Raw genomic sequence first — 13,560 nt, forward strand, 5'->3', positions numbered from 1 at the left:
ATCAAGCGACATCGACAGCGCCGCTCGTGGCTATATAACCCAATTCTTGTACTGATAATCGTCCACATTTCTGACAAGTGTAATGAGGGTCCGCACCAAAGCGACCCTCATCGTGCATGTTTCAGTAGCGCGGTAATGCAGTAACTCTGACTTCCCATGTTATGGTTTATATGGTATACTTCGAAGACAGCGCATGTTGAAGGTGTTAGTTAAGTCTTTGTTCCTAGATGGATAGTGGCTCTGTGAGCTGTTAGACCTCGCGAACAATCATAGTTCAATTTTTTTTTTAATTATAAGAACTTATTTCCAATCGTTGTCGAACTTTCCCACAAAATTTCACTAGAATCGGTTGAGAAATGTGACCTATAGAGAGTATAGAGGAGAATCGATGGAAAGACGGAATTGAGACATTTATTCGCTCGCATTTCACACTTATAATATATGCCAAAGTAGGTAATTGTTATTTTGTAAATAGGCATCGGATCAAACTATTATACTTGATGAAATTTGGCAAGCAGAAACGACAACTAATTGACTAGTTTTTTTTTTCTTAGTCTATTTGTGTGTCCCACTGCTGGGCAAAGTCCTCTCCCCTGGTTTTCCATGACTCCCGATTCAGCGCTTCTTCCGGCCAGTTGTTAAGGAAGGCGTTGACATGTACGCTTCTTTATTTTTCCCAATCTATGGGGCATGGAATGTATATTTCACATTGCAAAGTCTATGCGGGGCAGTCTGTGGTCGGCCCCCAACAATGTTTGCTTTGAATTATAAATGCTTTCTTTTGTTTTGCTTCTGCTACCTATAAATATTGTGTTTGCGAACGTAATACCGACTCGGGTCGGGTCACTCGTGAAATATTTTGTTCCTTCTGTTTTGGGACATGGTACGGTCGAGCTCACAAACATCTTTACAAGCCAACGTTCCAAAAATATATTTACACGCCTCTATGGCACTGACAATAACGTCGTGTAAACAAGTTTGTGAACTTGGCTGTACGAAGTGGCACAGAAATCAAATCTGTATAACCGTACATCTATTCTGCATTTGGATTAAAATAAAAATGTGCTGATGATGATATTAAAAAGTATTTCCTTTGTTCCAGGCGAAACGTCTCAACGGGAACGGGGAGCTTGCGGCCATCAAGGTGATCAAGCTCGAGCCGGGCGATGACTTCGCCATCATCCAGCAGGAGATCCTGATGATGAAGGACTGCAGGCACCCCAACATAGTCGCCTACTACGGCTCGTACCTCAGGAGGGACAAGCTGTGGATCTCTATGGAGTACTGTGGGGGAGGCAGTCTGCAGGTTAGTGGTCTCAAGAGATCCTCTTCAGACATACCCACATAGTGGCCTACTACGGCTCGTACCTCAGGAGGGACAAGCTGTGGATCTCTATGGAATACTGTGGGGGAGGCAGTCTGCAGGTTAGTGGTCTCAAGAGATCCTCTTCAGACATACCCACATAGTGGCCTACTACAGCTCGTACCTCAGGAGGGACAAGCTGTGGATCTCTATGGAGTACTGTGGAGGGGGGAGCTTGCAGGTTAGTAGTTTACAAGAGATCTTCTTGATGAAGGATTGCAGACACCCCAACATAGTGGCCTACTACGGCTACTTCAGGAGAGACAAGCTGTGGATCTATATGGAGTACTGTGGAGGGGGGAGCTTGCATGTTAGTGATATACAAGAGATTCTCTAGATGAATGACTTCAGATATACCACAGTACAAGAACAGTAGTGAATCTTCATATAAATGTGCCGCTGACGGCTTGAATGTGTGCGTGCGCGCCGGGCGCCGTGTACGCACGCGCTGCCACGCACACATTCGCATAATATACGGGGGAATACGGTGGCGGCAGTGTGGGCCGTACCGCGACTGTGATCGCGCGCATTCGAGTACGCTCGCATTTACCTGCTCTTACCGGCCTTAATTTATACCTTATTTATGAATTGACAGAACATTTCATTATATTATATAAATAGAAACCTAGTGCTACTCATAATACGCAAATAATATTTAACTAAAAATAAAAGTGACAACCCTAAGCGCCAACGCAAGAGTAGGTAAATAACTTGCCGAGCGGCCTTAGATTCACTACTGTTCTTAGTATACTGTGGATATACCGACATAGTGGCCTACTACGGCTCGTACCTCAGGAGGGACAAGCTGTGGATCTCTATGGAGTACTGTGGAGGGGGGAGCTTGCAGGTCAGTGGTCTACAAGAGATCCTCTTCAGACATACCAACATAGTGGCCTACTACGGCTAACTCGGGAGAGACAAGCTGTGGATCTCTATGGAGTACTGTGGAGGGGGGAGCTTGCAGGTCAGTTTCATGTTAAAGTTTCTCATAATTTCCCCTACTAGCTACTTGACAAAGCCCTACTGATGGTCGAGTGGGGCTAAGGGCGGTTTCAGACTAGCGTTATTTGGTCTACACGAGCTTATAGACGCGTATAAAACGCTAGTCTGAAACCGTCGTAAATTAACAGTGTTTTCTGAATCAAGGCCAACTGCAAGAAGTCGCCGATGTGCCCCGTTTGCGAGACGACATTCAAGGTATGTGCAGTTCATAAGAGACTGTGGCTAACAAAACTATCTCTCCCTCTAACGCGCTGCGACTATCTAAGCCATCTAAGACGACTATGCTGTCTAAATGTAATACAGAATCGTCCTTAATTGTCACATTTGTCCTATTCCAGGATATCTACCACGTGACGGGCCCGCTGACCGAGCTGCAGATAGCCTACATGTGTCGAGAGACGTTAATGGGGCTCTCCTATCTGCATAGCATGGGCAAGATGCATCGGTGAGCTCTTCATCTATTAGTTTTATCCGCTATCCTAGAGCGACTTCTTCCTTGTCGTCACGTCATGGCTGAGGGACGTGACGAATGTGGACACTCTTCACCAGCGCTCTTCAGGCCGCTCTGTCCTGGGCCCAGTGCATGCTAGCCTGCAGTGTGGCGTTTGTCACTGACGTTATTCTGTCCACCCAACGCGTGGCCATACGTCCATGCCTACGCTTCCTTGCCATGCGGCCAGTAATTACGAGCTTTTCCAGGCTATCTGGCCCTGTGCTGTTCAGCCTAGTCCTAGAGCTATACTAGACGCCTATTTCACCAACTTGACAAATGTCACCTGACAATAAAAAAATCCTGTAGGTACATATTTGGATCAGTAAGTAACGACGGAACCTAGCTGGATGTAAAGTTGTTGAACCAGCAATTTACCTATTGTCAGCGTGGTCAAACTGGGGCCTGGTCTCACAGCTAAATATAAACAATGTTTTTCTTTTCTAGGGATATAAAAGGGGCAAACATCTTGCTAACGGAGTGCGGGGATGTCAAGCTGGCGGATTTCGGGGTCTCAGCTCAGATCACGGCCACCATCAACAAGCGCAAGTCCTTCATCGGGACGCCATATTGGATGGCGCCGGAGGTATGATAGTCCACACTATACTACAATTTATTTCAAATACCCAATAGTCATAATCATTCGTTTGCCCTTTTCCCAACACTTAGGGGTCGACGCAGCATCTTCTTCCTCCATACCTCTCTGTTGTTCGATTTCCTTTCATCTCATCTCTTACATAGTCCATCTACCTTTTCCTTGGTTTTCCTTTCCACATTTATTCATTATCATTTGCGCCAAATGACTCGCATTCCTTCGCTTGCTATGCCGGTACCACGCTAATCGATCAGAGTTTTTGTAAAGAGTGTATCCTATCCCTATCTATTTATCGATCTCAACAAACACTGAATTCGAGTGTGAGTGCTGATGTGACGCAAGATAGAAACATGGAAGAGAAAAACATGTTGTGCCGACCCCACATAACGCGGGATAAGGACAGGAGGAAGAAGAACAAACAATCAATTCGATTAATATTTTGTCTGAGCTATATGGGTGGATCAACTATTTCTTGTTGTTATTCTGTCCGGTCAGCCAAGAGACAATAGTAGCGTAGTTTGTTAGAAGACATTGTACACCACCTTCTTCTGACTAAACCACCTTGTTCTTCTTCTGGCTTGGTAAACGATCCTGTATGGAAAGGGTTTATAAGTTTCACAAAAAAGCGTGTTTGAAGAATTTAAATGCCTAAAAATCCGGTTTTAAAGAGTGACCCAGAGGAACGTAACCATGGCAACGAGTGACAAGAAAAAGTTGATTCACCCATATACCCTTTTTTCAGCACAAAGTGTCAGTATCCAACGGCGCATAAAACTCCTCTCCAACTATAGTTGGAGAGGAGTTTATATAGATTATAATCTCTTTTGGTTTTCCAGGTGGCAGCAGTAGAAAGGAAGGGCGGCTACAACCAGCTCTGTGACATCTGGGCGTGCGGCATCACCGCCATAGAGCTGGCAGAACTCCAGCCCCCGATGTTCGAGCTGCACCCCATGAGGGTGCTCTTCCTGATGTCCAAGTCTGGCTTCAAGCCGCCGCAGCTGAAGGAACGGGAGCGCTGGTCGCAACTCTTCCACGCTTTCCTCAAGTTGGCGCTTACTAAAAACCCGAAGAAGAGGCCGACAGCTGACAAGTTGCTTCAGGTACACTGTTTATCTCTTTCATCTACATACGAGGGTAATCCAACAGATTTTATTCGCCGTTTTGTTACTATGGATGGAACCTGGATCCATCACTACATCCCGGAGACGAAACATCAGTCGAAACAATGGGCTGGTCATGGTGAGCCAACTCCAAAGAAAGCCATATGCATTCCGTCTGCTGGAAAGGTGATGGCGTCTGTGTTTTGGGACGCAAAGGGATACTTTTAATTGCCTACCTGGCCAAGGGAAAAACTATAACTGGAGCATACTACGCATCACTTTTGGATCAGTTACAGGCGGCAATAGCTGAAAAACGTCCAGGTTTGGCAAAAAATAATGTGATTTTTCACCATGACTACGCTCCGGTGCATTCAAGTCGTGTCGCTGCACAAAAATTGTCGGAGTTACGATTGGAACTTCTTCCACACCCTACTTATTCACCAGATTTGGCTTCGTCGGACTATCACCTCTTCCCGAAACTGAAAACATTTCTCTTAGGGCGAAATTTTAAGTCCGATGAGGAGGTTATATGGGAGGTCAATGCGTATTTCGAGGCCCTTGAAGAAACGCACTTCCGTGAAGTTGCAGACTCGTTGGGACAAGTGCGTAGAACTTCGGAGGGATTACGTAGAGAAATAAAATAAATACATTTGCAATATTATTATTTTTTGATATGAAACCAAGTTACTTCTCAAACAACCCTCGTACTTTGGCAGTAAAATGACCGTTCGCTGTAGCCTGGAGTGCTGTTAGTGCCTCAAGGAGTTTCCAAACTACTGGCCCGCGAAAAAGAAGCGGGAGAGCCGAAGGTCTAGTTCGCGAAAACCACAATAGGCCAAGATTGGGTTTGATGGATTTATGTGTTTGTAGCAGGGATGTTGCGGATGCCGATTTTTTGACATCCGCGGATGCGGATGCGGATGCGGATTTTTAAAGGCTCACATCCGCGAATGCGGATGCGGATGCGGATGTCAAGATAGTACCATAAAAAACGTCAAATATTACATTTTAGGAATTTTTATTTCAAAAAACCAGCCAAGTGAGTCGGACTCGCGTTCCAAGGGTTCCGTACATTAAGTCCCACTCACGCTTGACTGCTCATTTCTAATAGGTTTTTTTGGTTAATGACTAAATTACCTAGCAGTCTAGCATGCTAAGACGTTCCTGTACCGACCTTTTCCACATCCGCATCGATTTTATGCGGATGCGGATGCGGATGTTGAAAATAATGCGGAAGTTCCGCGGTTGCGGATGCGGATATTCGCAACATCCCTGGTTTGTAGCCACTCGCTGAGAGTTTCGGCACCGCTCCGACCCGACCGAGACGAGAGGGGAGCATTATGTACACACTCGTTCTCGGCCTGTCTTGGAGTCTTTCGATGCTTGTGTACACACGGCATAAGATGCAACTCGCCCTTTTGTCAAAAATGTTGTACACACCAGGAATGTTGCGGATGCCGATTTTTTGACATCCGCGGATGCGGATGCGGATTTTTAAAGGCTCACATCCGCGGATGCGAATGCGGATGCGGATGTCAAGATTAGGTACTTCTAGAAAACGTCAAGTATTACATTTTTAGTATTTTTTTATTAAAAAAAACGAAACGTTTAGTATTTGAGCAAGAATATAGCTGTGCGTTATATTTAATAAACAGTAACTTGGCCGACTTTTCTGGATCTAGATGATTTCGTCATTACCTATAACGGGTAATGACGAAATTACCTAGCACTTACGCCGCCGCTAAGACGTTCCCGTACCGACTTGTTTGACATCCGCATCCGCATAAGCTCAGCATCGATTTTATGCGGATGCGGATGCAGATGCGGATGTTGAAAATAATGCGGAAGTTCCGCGGTTGCGGATGCGGATGCGGAATTTCGCAACATCCCTGGTACACACACAGGGGTGTACAAAGCAGCATGTAGAGGGCTTTGCGGCATGTATTTTATTGAATATCGAATAACATTGTGTTTAATAGAAACTGGTATAGGTTTCAATATGTTTTTGTCCACAGCACGCGTTCTTCCAGCAAGACATGAACAAGCGACTGGCCATAGACTTGTTACAGAAGTACTCGAACCCGCCCAGCGTGTGTAACAACTCGGAAATGGACGATGATGGGGTAACGATTTTTTCACCTCAGCAGCTCGAACAAGGGTACTTTGCTACTTAAAAACATTGAGCAAAATCGCATTTTGCTCACTGAGTGAGACAAAATGAGCAAAATGCGATTTTGCTCACTCAGTGAGCAAAATGCGATTTTGCTCACTGTTTTTAAGTAACAAAGTACCCTTGTTCGAGCTGCTGAAGTGAAAATTTAATTGTTGGTATATCTTAAGAAAACATGAGTGAATAGAGGTAAGTGATGAAGAAGGAATACATTTTTCGGGTTCTCTAATATGTTCTCACTGCTGAGGTGAAAAATGTTGTGTACTACACGAGATCAAAGTTATTTACATCTCGTGCGCTTTTGAGTCCCTTGGTACGCTCAAGATTCTAAATTAGATTCACTCGCTACGCTCGTGAATATGAATATTATAGAATCTTTCGCTTGCACGGGACTCAAAATAAGCACTCGAAGAAATATCAAACTTTGATCTCTTGTTGTACAAATAACTATTTTAACGTTTTGCTTTCCTCTCTCTTCTTCCTCTCCTTTTAGTGTCAATACTCAATGTATATAACAAAGAACTGGGTTATATTTTTTGTAGTTTTCTAATGTTTTATTTCATTGAGGTTAGGTTGCACTAAGTGCCAGTTGCACCATCCGTACTTGACAGACTGACCAATGTCACCCGGCGCGCCGCGGCGGTTTACTATGAAATTTTCCATACAATAAAATTTAGCGAACTCTTTAACGATGACAAACAGTTCGGTGCAACCGACCCTTAGCCGTCTGTCATCGTTAAAGCGTTCGCTAAATTGTATTGCACGGGAAGTTTCATAGATCTCTGCTGCGTGACGTTGGTTAGTCTGTGTTACTTGTGGTTGGTGCAACTGGCCCTTAGGGCTTATTTAGACGAATTAGACGGTGCTAGAACTCGCATTATGCGAGTTTCATTACATTGCGGGTTTTGATCGGTCGGTTGAATTGGACGTTACCAACAGTTCGCAATGTAACTAGAATCGTATGCGAGTTCTCGCACCGTCTAAATGAGCCCTTAGACGGCGCGCGAACTCGCATGCGATTTTAGTTACATTGCGAACTGTTGGTAACGTCCAATTCAACCGACCGATCAAAACCCGCAATGTGATGAAACTCGCATGCGAGTTCTCGCATCGTCTAAATGAGCCTAACGCAATGTAATGAAACTCGCATAATGCGAGTTCTAGCACCGTCTAATTCGTCTAAATAAGCCCTAAGGGCCAGTTGCACCAACCACAAGTAACACAGACTAACCAACGTCACGCAGCAGAGATCTATGAAACTTCCCGTGCAATACAATTTAGCGAACGCTTTAACGATGACAGACGGCTAAGGGTCGATTGCACCAAACTGTTTGTCATCGTGCGAGAACTCGCATACGATTCTAGTTACATTGCGGACCATTGAAGTTACACTATAGTTCGTTTTTTTTAGCATTAGAAAGAACTTGAAAGAAGGTAAGCGATCTTGACATGTCATTAATTGAAAAACGCTTTTTAAAAATCAGTAACTATTACTTATAAAAGCAGAAGAATATAAATGATCGTATTAGATTCATAATTGTTACATATTTGCCGTAACTTATTTTTAAAATGTGTTTTTCAATTGAAAGACACATCAAGATTGTTTACCTTATTTCTAATGCAAAAAAAAACGAACTATAATTCAGCTGACCGATCAAATGACGCAATGTAATGAAACTCGCTTGCGAGATCTCGCACCGTCTAAACGAGCCCTTAGACTGTTGCAGAACTCGAATGCGAGTTTCTTACGTCGCCGTATTGGTCGGTCGGGATGTGCCTCTAGTTCTCGCATCGTGTATGTATGTCTTTAAGGTGTATAGTTTGTAGCTTTCTAGTAGAGCCCGAAGGCTTATCCTATTGTCTATTGTTCAGTAAAACCGCACGTGCTACTTACCTGCAAAAAAGGGTCGTAATTATTCTATTTGGCACCTGAGCGCGGGCTAGTCCAACGCTCAAAAAACCAGTGTAGGTGCGCTCTCCGATAACGCGCCTTTGTTACGCATCTCGATGACACATTTTAGACTGGTTCTGTAGCGTTCGACTCGCCGGCACTCAGTAACCGAAGTACCGATTTTTTATGCAGGTGGTTGTGGCACGTGCGGTTTTACTTAACAATAGACAATAGGATTAGCCTTCGGGCTCTATGAGAAAGCTACAAACTATACTATTTATGTGTTTAAAATGAATGACTTGTTGATGTTGATCGCAGGCCGTGTCCAACGTGCCGCAGCGCATCGCCTCGAAGCACACGGGGCGCGGGGCGGGGCGGCGCGTGCTCGAGCAGTCGCCCGGCGCGGCGCGCGCGAGACCCAGGTCTCTACTCACGGACCACGTGACCACCAGGGACCACTCCAGTGGACGGGTGACTATCAACTATAGGGATGATGACACATGTTGATCGCAGGCCGTGTCCAACGTGCCGCAGCGCATCGCCTCGAAGCACACGGGGCGCGGGGCGGGGCGGCGCGTGCTCGAGCAGTCGCCCGGCGCGGCGCGCGCGAGACCCAGGTCTCTACTCACGGACCACGTGACCACCAGGGACCACTCCAGTGGACGGGTGACTATCAACTATAGGGATGATGACACATGTTGATCGCAGGCCGTGTCGAACGTGCCGCAGCGCATCGCCTCGAAGCACACGGGGCGCTAGGGTTGCCAGATGGTCGGGATTTGGCGGGATTCTCCCGATTTTTAGCATGTGTTCCCGATTCCCGAACAAGTGCAAATTGTCCCGAAAAACAGGTTCACGTTATAAAACAATAATTCCAAGTTCCGAACTGCCGTCGAACAAGCGCGCGGGGCGTGCGTGGCGAGAAATTGTGCGGTGAAGGAGCGATGGTTTTTTTTCCCGACTTAAGTCCCAAAATCCCGAAAAAATTATATTTTTTCCCGATAATAGCGCCTTTCGATCTGGCAACCCTACGGGGCGCGCGGCGCGCGCGCGGCCGAGGTCTCTACTCACGGACCACGTGGTACCCAGGGACCACTCCAGTGGACGGGTGACTATACTTGGTCAACCAGATCTTGACAGTAGAAAAAGGCGGCAAATTTGAAAAATGAAGGCGCGAAGGGATATCGTCCCGTAGAAAATTTGAATGTCGCGCCCTTTTTTACTGACAAGATTTGGTTGACCAGCTTTATTAACCTTTTGGACGCCAATGACCGATATATCCGCACCGTAGCACGGTGGGCTGGATGGCTCGAAAAGAGGACATTCGCACTTTTTTCAGAAAATCATTTTTTGAAAAATGCTATCCAACAATGAATTATATAAGGAACAATAAAAGTGGTGTACATTTTTTCGAAATAAGGCATATTGACAGCAGAAAAAAATAAAGTCTGTTTTTTTTGTATGAGACCCAAAAATAGGTATCTTGTTTCTCAAAAACTATTAGAGGTCCCGTCTTCTACCTTTCAAGACTTTGTTTTTCTACTTTTATAGAGTAGGAAACGATAAGCAGATTTTTATACAGGTGCTGGTTTTTTTTAGTCCAGTAAAAAGTCCACACATTTTTGATTTTTTCGTTTATGTCTTTTTTGGGATTCCACATTATTTTTCGATAGTTTAATTCTATAATAATAATAAAAAGTTACACATGCGACGTTATATTAACATTTTTTTTTGGGAAAGAGTTGATTTTGGTTCAAATTTGTTGTTAGTTATTACTTATGATTTTTTTCATAACTTAATAAAATAAATCCCAAACAAGACATAAACGAAAAAATCAAAAATTTGTGGACGTTTTACTGTACTAAAAAAACCAGCACCTGTATAAAAAATCTGCTTATCGTTTCCTACTCTATAAAAGTAGAAAAACAAAGTCTTGAAAGGTAGAAGACGGGACCTCTAATAGTTTCTGAGAAACAAGATACCTATTTTTGGGTCCCATACAAAAAAACAGACTTTATTTTTTTCTGCTGTCAATATGCCTTATTTCGAAAAAATGTATACTACATTTATTGTTCCTTATATAATTCTCTATCGGATAGCATTTTTCAAAAAATGATTTTCTGAAAAAAGTACGAATGTCCTCTTTTCGAGCCATCCAGCCCACCGTGCGTAGGTTCAACGCCAAAGACCGATATATCGGTCACAGACCACAGAGCAACATCGACCTACGTGCATATACATAAAGTTCAACTTCAGTTGACACTTCAATGATGTGGCGCCTAAGTGACAGCTTTTGTGTTTGACACGGCGTGAAAAAAGTTAACTATAGCCGGTCAAGCAGATCTTGTCAGTAGAAAAAGGCGGCAAATTTGAAAAATATCTTCCCATAGAAAATTTGAATTTTAGCGCCTCTTTTTACTGACAAGATTTGCTTGACCAGCTATATTACTTGTTCCTTTGGGTTACCTCGCTCATCTCCGAAAACTTTAAAGCCGATTATTAAAACCCGGTAATGTTCATTTGACCGAACGCGTTTTTTGAAAACCTACCGTCACCGATTTAACCTAACCTAACCCGATCGCTTCTAAAAAATGAATGAATTTTCTAAAGTTTGGAAAATTTTATACGGTTTTTGAAAAAAACGGATTCGGTCAAATGAAACATCGGGCAGACATATTTCAAAGTTGCGACATGTCTCCGTTCGTTTGATTGACGATGACTGTTGTCGAGTGTGTCGTGGCCACAGACAAGACATCCTCTAGACTGAGCATAGTAACGCTACCCCCGCTGCCACTATATACGGTAGTTTTACTCCATCTTCGAGTCAAAGTGTCAGAATCCCGTGCCGTGATTGGTCCGTGTCTTTGAACGGACCAATCACGGCACGAGACTCGCTCACCTCGTCCCCCGCACCCCAGTATTTTTGGCAGCATCGGTTTCATGAAAGAATTGCTCTAAACTCCGTCTAGAGGATTCCTAGTCTATGGTCGTGGCTGTCAACACAAAGGACATTAACGTTGAGCCGCCATTTTTTAATCAATTCTATTTGACAACTGATATGTTAAGTTACAGATACGATTCATAATTTCTTCAAATAAAATAGAGTTAGACCAAGAAAAGTCTGCAGCGATTTTGATAGCCTCCGCAGTGAAAGTGTTATTTACACGTCATAAATTCATAGACGTTTGACGTTTAAAATGACACTTGCACTGCGTGGGCTATCAAAATCGCTGCAGACTTTTCTCGGTCTGACTCTAGTTTTCTATCTCTTTTCAGGTCCGTATGGAAGAAGAGCGGGCACGTCGAGCAGGTTACGACGATTCTCCCATCATAGATCTAGACGCAGATGAGGACCTAGGTCACGGGGCAGCTAGGGCCCGCCTTCTCAACTTCACCGACGAGCCGGAACGAGCTGACACCGTCAAACGAGGTGAGCCCAGCACTGGGAATATATTTCATATTTCTTTATTTCGTATATGCACGGATACATTACACGTCAAAACATTGTAGGTACTTACAGATAAGATTAAATTAACACTTATTCTTAATTACATTTTCCATTATTGATAACATAATGAGCAAAGTTTACTTTAAAACAAATTATACAATGTCAGGTTAATTAGAATAAGAAATAGCCATAAATTTAAAAATTAAACTAAAGTAAATTCAATTTAAATTAAATGTCACAGAATTCTCGAATGAATATCATCCTATTCATCAAATAGATGACAAGGACTTACTTACTACTTACTTTTTAGGGTTCCGTACCCAAAGGGTAAAAACGGGACCCTATTACTAAGACTCTGCTGTCCGTCCGTCTGTCACCAGGCTGTATCTCACGAACCGTTATAGCTAGACAGTTGAAATTTTCACAGATGATGTATTTCTGTTGCCGCTATAACAACAAATACTAAAAACAGAATAAAATAAAGATTTAAGTGGGGCTCCCATACAACAAACGTGATTTTTGACCGAAGTTAAGCAACGTCGGGCGGGGTCAGTACTTGGATGGGTGACCGTTTTTTTGCTTGTTTTGCTCATTTTTGTTGATGGTGTGGAATCCTACGTGCGCGAGTCCGACTCGCACTTGGCCGGTTTTTGAACACACTTGTTACGCACGCTTTGCTCGGTCCAGAGCGGTATCCAGACGCCAATCTATTAACCCTGTTGGTCATCCTAAATATCGGCCATATCTGTCGTAATAGACGTTTTGTTAGAAAGTGAATCTTCTGTACTGTACCGAGTACTATTAATTATTCTGTGCCTAAAAATAAACTTGTTATCTCCACTTCCAACGAACAAAAATTTAATCCTGTGCCACACTACTATATCACCCATACTTTCCTAAATACAAAATATCTATAGTTTGTCAGAGGACTGTCTCATTTCAAACATAGATAGAGAGAATCATACTATATTTGTCTTACACTAGTACTAGCACTCAAAAGAAAAGGACGAGTATAGTTTTTTTGTTCTTATTTACTGACAAATTTGGTTTGACCAACTATATTTCAGTTGCAGTGCACCACAGACAAACGAGCGAAGATTGGAGCGTGAAATCCCTCATGACCTGCCCGAAACACAACCCCCTAACTCCAGAAATGGCCAACGACACCATGCCTAACAGCGAAAAGTGAGTAACCCACAATTTCAAAATTTCCAGCTTCATTATTTTATTTATTTACTTTAATTTCGTTATTATGTTATAGCAAGTGGTGTCGGGTGATCACGGGTGATGATATTATGAGAATGAGTCTGAGGTATATAAAAAAAAAGTTATTTTCTGTTAACATTTGTTGCGGTTATTTTCTAACAAAATTTTGAAGCGTGTTTTGGCGATTTTCAATGTGTGTATCAGGTTTTTAAGTTTCGAGTGACATATGCACTATAAGTAGATATACAATGTTTTAAAAATGTGTTTTTTCGTCTATACGTGCATGTTTTGTCTC

At 43.3% G+C, this 13,560-nt stretch overlaps 1 protein-coding gene across 1 annotated transcript in view; it reads left to right on the forward strand.

Annotated features, from left to right (window-relative positions):
• Positions 1 to 13,560, forward strand: part of LOC134658858 (mitogen-activated protein kinase kinase kinase kinase 5) — an 80,716-nt gene that overhangs the window by 33,422 nt on the left and 33,734 nt on the right. Inside the window, exons 2-9 of the mRNA XM_063514529.1 lie at positions 1,103 to 1,306; positions 2,704 to 2,810; positions 3,303 to 3,441; positions 4,287 to 4,550; positions 6,566 to 6,673; positions 8,930 to 9,088; positions 12,002 to 12,041; positions 13,127 to 13,244. Coding sequence (XP_063370599.1) covers positions 1,103 to 1,306; positions 2,704 to 2,810; positions 3,303 to 3,441; positions 4,287 to 4,550; positions 6,566 to 6,673; positions 8,930 to 9,088; positions 12,002 to 12,041; positions 13,127 to 13,244 — 1,139 coding nt within the window. The remainder of the gene's footprint in view (positions 1 to 1,102; positions 1,307 to 2,703; positions 2,811 to 3,302; positions 3,442 to 4,286; positions 4,551 to 6,565; positions 6,674 to 8,929; positions 9,089 to 12,001; positions 12,042 to 13,126; positions 13,245 to 13,560) is intronic.

The sequence above is a fragment of the Cydia amplana genome, chromosome 23, assembly GCF_948474715.1.
Source record: "Cydia amplana chromosome 23, ilCydAmpl1.1, whole genome shotgun sequence".
NCBI classification, from domain to species: Eukaryota; Metazoa; Arthropoda; class Insecta; order Lepidoptera; family Tortricidae; genus Cydia; species Cydia amplana.